Raw genomic sequence first — 9775 nt, forward strand, 5'->3', positions numbered from 1 at the left:
TCATAGCATTGGAAAAAACATTTCTATAACAACGCACAGAAATATTTAAAATTATATAATATATTCACTTGACTGGTATCACACAGTAACTATTAGTATTGTTAAATTGCACCAAATGTCACCAGTGTCGTCGATTCAAGCTGAAACCTATTAAAGTTTCATAGGATGTTGTTATTCTCAATTTTCACTGTATGTGCTCTCACAAAAATAGTCTGTTTGCCTTGTAGGTTGATGATTATTCAAAGGATGGAAGACATGTCGGTCACTAACCCCACAGAGTCAACATCAGAACAGCAGCTTTAGTTAACCAGGATCCCACAAGCTGACAGAAGCATGCTGAGCTGTCTGCCACAGTGGAATTACCTGCCTCTGGCTTAGATGAGAACCGTACATCTACAGGGAAGACTCCCACGGTCTATGGATATTACCAAGAACTCCTTTAAGTAAAAGGTTGTGTGCTCATCTTTGTGACAAGGATGTGTATCAATGGAGGATGCTGATGCAACTCTTTAAGTCAGTGTAGTATTTGACCTACTTTTACAGAGAGGAATGGTTTGTTTTGCTTTTCCTCCACCTCCATCTCAAAACGTTGGATTCTCAATCCACCAATGAGCCTGTTTTGGTCCGTTGAGCTCCCAACTTTCCCAACAAACTGACTGACGTTCCACACCATGCCTCTACCCAAACGGAAGAAAATCAGGACTTTCATGCTGTTGTTCTGCATCGTAACTTTCACAATGTTCCTATTCAGCTACACCTTCCGAGACCCCTCGCTCTATTTCTTCAAGTACGCTTTTCGCCTGTCGGACAACTTTTTCTCCAAGGGTGCATGTGCCTGTCGGCAGTGTATGACGGAGCTGGAGGATGAACCTTGGTTCACGGAGCGCTTCAACCTGTCCATTCACCCTCTCATGACCAGGGGAACCAGCTTGCTGTCTGATGAAACCTTCAAGTGGTGGCAGGTGAGATTCAGGGGACCGTCGCCGTTAGTACAATAATTTGGGTAAAGGGAAAATATAGAGTTAAACTCTCACACACACACACACACACACACACACACACACACACACACACACACACACACACACACACACACACACACACACACACACACACTTATTTTCTGTGAGAAGATGTGCAAGAGGCAAAATGAATGTGTGAAGAAATTCAAAAGTGTGAAACTGCTGTAACACTCTCAGAAGTGATCTGTTTTCACCATAATGGGCGATTTGAATCCAGTGATGGTGATTGTCAGTATTAATGCTATTTTAATGCAATGATTTAACACATTATAGACACACATTGTTGCTTTAGCTCATATCTTTTCACAGCCACATGTGTAATAAGATAATTCCTAGTTTTTGCAGTTTTTGTTAAGCGTCAATGCCATAAACCTTCATTCTCCTAAACTCACTCTTTGCTGTCTCTGTTAATAGTTCTTCCCGAATAATGAGTAAATACACTGTGGAAGATAATAATAGCTGGCCGTTTAATAGCGTACCATGTGTAATGACAGTGTAAAAGAAGATGTTATGCTCTCACCACACACATACACTGCAGCTTTTGTTTTTTCATTTCTCATTTTAATGAATGAACATCTTGTATGAATTGGAATTGATTCTTTGCTCTGCTATCAAGCAAAACACACTTTCTTGAGGTTCCAAAGCATTGTATGTTGTCTTTCCACCAACACAGCAGTATTCAGAGAGAAGTACACTGGCTTTAATCGTTATCACAGTCACCTCACACACCATGTTCATTTAGAGGTATAAGAATAGAAAAAGGATATTTCAAGGTTGCCTCCTGACACTTACTCGTTTCACAAAATGCTTCTCAGCAGGAGGCTGATGATGGGAGTGTAACAGTTTAACTCTAGCTGACCAGATGGTTTGGACTTTGATGGCATAAGGCGGGGTCATTGTGTTCTTGTGTCCCGACAAGGTGGCACAGTCCTGAGGGGCATAGCAGAAGTTTACATGGTGCCCGGTTTGCATTTAATTACTGCATGTCGATATAAGATTACCTAGCCATGCACTGACATCACAGAATAGCTTTGTAGATACTTCACATTCATGTAGATGTAGAGCAAACATTTCTCTGCTGTCAGCCTGATGCCTGGTGGTATGCATGTATGTTTATCACCCCTTTCCCAACACACATGCATGTGTGTGTCCTTGGATAGTGTGCTCATCCAATCTGATCATTCAGTAGCCACCATGAAATCTGGAGTGTTCATTTTAACTTTGAGATTGCAAATATCCATATTATATGTTTTCTTACGTGGTGTTTTCTCCCTGGTACATAAATACAGACAGTGCACAATGTGGCAAGTACTAGCGCTATCTTTGTGCTTTCATTTGTTGTAATTCCTTTTTCGCTGTACTGTCACCAGGTGCAGGAGAAGCTAAGAGAAACTGGCCATGTATTTAACCCATTAAGACCGGGGCGGGAACGCATCTGTGCGTCAGTTTAAGATTCCTTTGGCTATTAAAAAATAGCAGATATACAAGCTGACCTGCTATTTTAGAAAAAATCGTGAAATATTTGCGCAAATCATTGAAAATACATGTTTTTAAAGCGAACATTTTTACTCAAATGATTATAGCAACATACGTTTTTTGAAAACTGTTTGGATTTAGAAGACATTTGTAGAATCCCCCAGAAGCAAAGATTTGAGTTACAAATGTTTGCTTTAAATATATATATTCAAAAATTTGCACAAATGTTCACGATTTTTCAAAAATAGCAGATCTACAAGCTCATAGCGCGGCACTCGGTGCCGCGTTATGAGCTTGTAGATCTTCTATTTTTGAATAGCCCAAAGACATCTATAAATGACACATATTCATAATGGGTTAAGCTTCCCCTGATGTTATGTGATGTTATTTGAGAAATGTGATCTACAGTATGTTGTGAGCTTATAGTGCTACTGTAGCTTCACTACCCTTGTTCAAGCACTTGTGGTTAAAGTAACCCTTGAGTCTCTGCTGTGTCACCAGTGGTTGCAGGCAGAGAGGCATCCGGCCAACTACACAGAAGTGGTGGAGGAGTTGTTCCAAGTCATTCCTGATGAGACGCTCTACGCGGACGGCAGCCCTGAGCGCTGCAGGACCTGCGCTGTGGTGGGGAACTCAGGGAACCTCAAGGGATCACAGTATGGTGACCTCATCGACTCCAGTGACCTTATTATAAGGTGATTTATTGCTAAGTATTATTGTTTGAAGGTAGAGGTATGACCAAATCTGAATGTCACAGGCCTACTCGCCATGGGCAGAAGATCCTCTTATATAGGATCTCCTTATTCCTGGCCTTCTCCAGGGCGCCGCCATTGCCTCTTACAGGGGGCGCCATTGAGTTTTACTGGGGAAAAAAAGTGTAATATTTTTTATATTTTTTAAACATTTTAACAACACAAATCTTGTATGGGGGTCCCTGGCACCACATATTTTCAGATGGGGGTCTGCGACTCTGCGGACTAATACATATTAATCTGGGGGTCCTTGACATGAAAATATGCGGGAACCACTGGTTTAAAAACCTTTGGAAAGCAAGCCCAATTAAGCCCCAAATTGCTTATTATAAGCAGACATGGCAACACTGGTAAACAGGAAACTCATTGATATGGGGCTCCCCACCTCCCCTACTCCCCTACCTGGCCACGGCGGGCATGGCCAGGCCCACAGTAAGTGTGGCCAGGAATAAGGTGGATAAGAGAAGAGATTTTGATGTATGATGTTTGATTGTTGGAGCGCCCTGCTAGCTAGAGGCACCGTGGATGCTCCAGGGTGCCTCTGGCATCTGGGTGATGCCCCCACCCATGCACCACCCAGATGCCCCTATAAAAGAGCTTTAAACTATATGTGTTACCCTGCAAGTATAGCACCTCAAAATGTGAGAATACTGTGAAGTTATTGTGAGTGGGATTTGTATACACTATACTGAGTATACAGGATCTGTCTTTTTTTTAAGACGTGCCTGTATGATGAACTGCATTGACCCTAGTAGTGCTTAAAGTGGGCCACTAGTGGTCTGTGGACCACTGGTTGAGAAACAGAGTGGTACTGTGCATGATGTGGCTGACATGTAATCTGATCAAGAAAGTATGGTACAGTAGCAAGCTAAATGTCTCAAGGCAAACTCTGTACAATATATGTTTCCATTGCTCTTCATTTATCAAGGTGTGACTGCCAACATGTTGTCTCTGTATGAAGCAACATTATTGCACTTATCTCCTCTGCCAGCCCTCACAGTGACAGCAGCATGCCACTCCCTACCGATTCAATTACAGGTAGACAGGACACAACCAAGACAAGAGTTATTGTTTCAGTGCCAGTGGTGGAAAGTAACTAAGTACATTTACTTAAGTACTGTACTTAACTACAATTTTGAGGTATTTGTACTTTATTTGAGTATTTCCAATTTCCAATACTTTTACTTCTACTCCACTACATCTCAGAGGCAAATATTGTACTTTTACTCCACTACATTTATTTTAAAACTTTAGTTACTAGTTACTTTTCAGATATAAATTATGATATAATGAAACATACTTTAACCACTTTAGCACTATTTTATACCTAGGCTATTTGAAAATAGCCGATCTACAAGCTCACAACGCGTCGCATCGCGACGTGTTGTGAGCTTGTAGATCTGCTATTTTCAAACATTTTAGTACTTTTACTTTTGGTACTCTAATAAGTACATTTTGATGCACTTTTACTCAAGTGAATTTTGAATTCCAGACTTTTACTTGTAACAGAGTACTTCTACATTGCAGTATTGATACTTTTACTTAAGTAAAACATTTGAGTACTTTTTCCACCACTGCGTTTCACTATAACAACACAATACTTCACTGCGGTACAAAAATGTGTCGATATACGTATGTTTTTATTATTATGCCAACCAAAGCATCTCAAATGGAGTCATGCACGGTTGCTAGGTGAGGCGTTAGAATAAACAGAAATGTCATCCTGACAACATTAGAGCATGAAGTGGTCATAATACAATTCATAAGACCTGACAACAAGCTTGAGGTTTGAAGCTGATGATGTGAAAAACAATTGGCTTGTCATAGATGTGAGAGCGTCTCATTATTTAGATTCCACTGCATTGGCTTATTGAACGTCAATCAATCGAGTCCTCTGTGATGTGATAAGCTCTTAAAAATAACTTAATTAACTCATTAAAACCGGGAACGCATCTGTGACCACTTAAACCATTATTTTATACTTTTGCTATTCAAAAGTAGCAGATCTACAAGCTCATAGCGCGACACAGAACTTGTAGATCTGCTTTTTTTTTTTTAAACGTGAAGATTTGAGCAAATCTTTGAATATATATCTTTAAAGCAAACATTATCTCAAATCTTTGCTTCTGGGGGTCCCTGGAACAAAACATTTTAAATACCAAATACATATCATTTTGGAGGTCCTTGACATGAAAAAGTTTGAGAACCACTGATAAGTTTTTCAGAAAACTGTTAGGATTTAGAAGACATTTTGAACCTCAGACCTTAATGGGTTAAGATGGATGATAAACTCAACAGACTCTGTGACTGTGACAGTACCCCCCCCCCCCCCCCCCCCCCTCTAGGGACGGCTCCTGACGTCCCACAATTTCCAAGAAGAAGAGAGACTTCAGGAGTGTAGAGAGGGGACAAGAACAGGCTTGAGAGCGTAGGTATACAGGTGGGCAGGCAGGGAAAGGGGCTGAAACCCCCCCAGAGCTTTCTTCCACCGCCAGGACAGGAACGGGGCATTGTGAGTGGGTCCAAAGGGCAGGGAAAGGGTCTGAAACCCCCCAGAGCTTTCTTCCACTGCCAGGACAGGAACAGGGGATTGACAATGGGACTGGAGTGGCATAGGACAGTCAGTACTGGCATGACCAGGACTTCTAGAGATGATATCGGAGCCATCACAACTAGGACTTCTAGGAGTGACACCGGAACCCGCACAACCAGGACATCACAATCAAACTAGCATGTGCTTTAATAGTATCCCCTCCAACAGTTGACCAGCTGGTGCATCAAACGATCCCCCCCTCCCTCCCCCCAACAGTCGACCAGCCAGCTGGAGCATTAACAAGTCCAGTTGCCACTCTTTGGGATTGTACTGCAGTCACAGAGCCATACAACTCACCGGTTATAGGCAGCCTGTGTGGTAGCTGGGTGGGTGCTGTCCGCTGGGTCCATTTGGTTGAGTCATTCTGCCACATGCTGGTGAGGTGAGAACAAATGCAGGACAGCCAGGCGAGGTGGCGTTCAAAACCAATTAATGGGTGTTTTATTACAGCAGAACAAGAACATGACAAACTAAAACAAGTGACAGGATACAATGACTCAACAAGAACTGACTGGGGAACAAGACTGATATACACATGAGGGGTGATTACAAAACAGATAAAGCTGGGGCAGACAGAAACATTGAACCAAGAATACTAGACCAGGGAACAAAATACATAGAAATACCAAACCTAGAAACTACAATCAATGACAAAGTCTGTGACTGTGACAGTTTTTGTTTAAAGCAAACAAATAGTCAAATATACTAGAACTTGCTTCAGTGGCTCATTTCCATATCTACTAAAAAGCAAAGCTGTGTTATTTTGTTTGCAGAATGAACCAGGCTCCCACCTCTGGCTTTGAAGAAGACGTTGGGTCCAGAACCACTCACCATGTGATGTACCCAGAAAGTTCCGTAGATCTTGACAACACCACTCATTTGGTGCTGATCCCTTTCAAGACCCTGGACCTTCAATGGATCATCAGTGCTTTAACTACAGGCTCCATTAAACAGTGAGTGCATTACACTGCATTACGCCCTTTCATTTTACGTCTAAGAAATGTCAGAGGAGTGACAAAAAAGAAAGAAAAAATTATCTGAAGAGAATGAAAAAGAGAACAATAATAATTTTGCTCATCATCCATTTAAAGGGGGGAAAAGGACACAGAAAAAAGACGCCAAAAAACATTCCATATTCCTGGATTTACCTTGTCTAGATGTTGGAAACATTGTTGTTCTCTTTGTCTCCTTGCCAAACAATTACTGTTTAATACAGTCATTATTTCCGATCATTAGAGTTTCATATCTAATACACCATTAGATTATGAAAGTATGTATTTAATAAATACAGATATGTCTGTATTTATTATATAATAATAATCAGAATTTACAGATACATTATATATTATTATACATTATTGATTGTTATTTTTCTTCTATTGCAGCACATATGTACCTGTAATGTCCAGGATAAAAGCAAACAAGGACAAGGTGAGTTCAATGAATGAAGGCCTTACTCTTTGTTTTATTTACTAGTTTTGCCATGCCAGGTAAGTCAGCTTGTCAGGCACTTATGTGTTGAACCTCAACCTGTATTGTTTTTTTTATCCGGCCACATGAATAAACAGTCCACAGCTGGTACGATAGAGACATGACTGTAAACATGACAAATATTGCTCCAGGTTACAGCATCTGCAGCGGTCCACCATGAAGTGCGATTCTGTCTCTTTTGCAGGTGTTGATCTATAGTCCAACCTTTTTCAAATACGTCTATGAGACTTGGCTCGACAGTCACGGGCGATACCCTTCTACCGGCTTCCTCAGTTTACTGCTTGCCATTCACATTTGTGACGAGGTAAGCTGATAGTTGTACTGTACAATTTACAACTTACAAATTCACCATACAGTGAATTTTATCCAGAGTGACTTATAAAGTGCAAGATCAGAGTAAATGGCATGAGTCCTAGTCAACAAACGACAGGGAAAATGGTCACGTAAATAGGGAAGCCAAGAAATCAATTAAGTGCTACAAAGTAAGGAGGTATAAATCTTCTTCAGCACATTTAGGTTTGTCATGACTTTAACAGACATTATTAACTGACATTAACTGTCCTAGAAACAAAAGGGGGACAAGGAGAATTGATAGAGGACATTATTTAATGTATGCAGTTCCAAAGAAAGAATAGAACAGGTTACAACAAAGGTACTTGCAATAGTGTTACATGTCTTGTTAAATATTGGTAATATTGGTGAATAGGGGTTAAACGTGGATTATAGGCGTGATGTAGGGCAGGGCAATTAACCAGAAATATATCAAAATCATCATATAGTACCAATAACCAACCTAATCTTGCTCATGTAGGCTACTAGAATATCGAGAAGCAGGGTTTATTTATGTTTTGATATTTTTTGTTCTTATATTAATCAACACAAATAAATTCTAATAGATTTGATTGATTTGATTTGATTTTTTTTCGCACAATAAAAAACATTACAAAGGTAACATTATTAAAAACAATACAGAAATAAGTGCAGATGAGATAAAGAAACCCATAAAGGGCTTAGATTTTTTATAATCGACTAAATTGATTAGCCACTAAACCCTATATTATACTTCTTTGTACAATACTGGCATGTAAGAATAGCAAAAATACGTCACATCGTGATACGCTGTGAGCTTGTTGATCTGCTATTTTCATTATCTAAAAAAATTAATCATACATTAATCTCAATTGAGGAAAAAGTTTGAAATAATGGTGCTATTGATTTGAAGTCATATCACCGAGCTCTAGTGTTATGTGACAATGTGTTTGTGTCCGTACACCACAGGTGAGCGTGTTTGGTTTTGGTGCAGATCAGTATGGAAACTGGCATCACTACTGGGAGAAGAACCATTTGGGAGGAGCGTTCCGACACACAGGAGTTCATGATGGAGACTATGAATACAACGTCACCCTGCTGCTGGCGGACAAACACAAAATCCAAATGTTTAAAGGGAGGTGATGCTGCTTTACAAGTGCTGTCCAGACATTGCGGTCCTTGAATGAATGATGACAGCTCTGTTGTCCTGCTGGTTTCCAAAGACTCTGTTTAGTTTTTCTGCAGAGCTTTGAACACAACATAAGAAAGTGAAACAAACAAACCTGAAACTGCCATGCTGCTTATGCTGTAACTCACTTTATTTACAGTCATCTCCATCCTCTGTCTTCATTGAATATTACATTTTCACTCTGGCATGCTGTATATCTGAAATGATATCAGGATAGAGCAGCTAGAGAGTGTCTCTGATCTTCACATGACTGTGTATGTCAAACCTCCAGTCAGCCACTATAGATGGGTGGTGGCATCATGGACAGCCCTATGTTGGAGTGACTGTCCTTGCTCTGCTCCATCTTGGACGTGGAGAAGGACACTGTCACGACACCTGGTAGGTGCATGCTGTCACCTACCTGGACTCATAGCCTGCATGGTATACATCAGACTGTGTTCTATGTGTTCTTAAAGGCAGCTGGTATTACACGTTTTGCACAATGACTATGAGTCATGGTAGTATACTTGCCATTTCTGTAGACCATTTTCCAAAGCATAACACAGTTTTCGTTTGTTTGTTTGTTTGTTTTTCAAAGAAGCCATTAATATCCTCTGGTGTATCATCCGGTGGGATAGAACCCCAGTGCTTCCTGTATTCAAACAAGGAGAGAGAAAGTAAAAAAGGGGTTGGGGATGTGAGAACTAAAGGGAGAAGGAACAGATATGGTTTAGAAGCTTTTGTTTCAGGTGTAACTTATTATCATTTTATACAACCCATATAAAGTCCATGTCAAAAGTGCCTTACCAAATAGATACATTTGCAATACTGAAATAGGCCTGAAGTGCCTTTGATCATACTTTTTTTTAAATAAAATTATTATTATTATAGTATTCTTTGCCATTATATTATTAGTTAATTAATACCGTTGTAATCACATAAATCAAGATGCTCTCATGATAAA

The 9775-nt window shown here is 40.2% G+C and overlaps 1 protein-coding gene across 2 annotated transcripts in view; it reads left to right on the forward strand.

Moving 5' to 3' along the window:
- The window catches only part of LOC311062047 (CMP-N-acetylneuraminate-beta-galactosamide-alpha-2,3-sialyltransferase 1-like), a 28598-nt gene extending 19050 nt beyond the window's left edge, over positions 1–9548 (forward strand). The window contains exons 2-8 of one of the 2 annotated variants that reach the window (XR_014602451.1): positions 228–962; positions 3000–3193; positions 6617–6796; positions 7229–7274; positions 7519–7638; positions 8613–9157; positions 9189–9548. Coding sequence is in view for 1 of the 2 variants with exons in the window: in XM_084080808.1 (XP_083936934.1) it covers positions 672–962; positions 3000–3193; positions 6617–6796; positions 7229–7274; positions 7519–7638; positions 8613–8786 (1005 nt within the window). In the remaining variant the exon portion in view is untranslated. Of the gene's footprint in view, positions 1–227; positions 963–2999; positions 3194–6616; positions 6797–7228; positions 7275–7518; positions 7639–8612 lie in introns of both variants that reach the window. The other variant, XM_084080808.1, reaches the window with a different exon arrangement.
- The last annotated feature ends 227 nt before the right edge of the window (positions 9549–9775 follow it).

This window comes from Gymnoscopelus microlampas, assembly GCF_963454915.1.
Source record: "Gymnoscopelus microlampas genome assembly, chromosome: 15".
In the NCBI taxonomy this organism is placed as follows: Eukaryota; Metazoa; Chordata; class Actinopteri; order Myctophiformes; family Myctophidae; genus Gymnoscopelus; species Gymnoscopelus microlampas.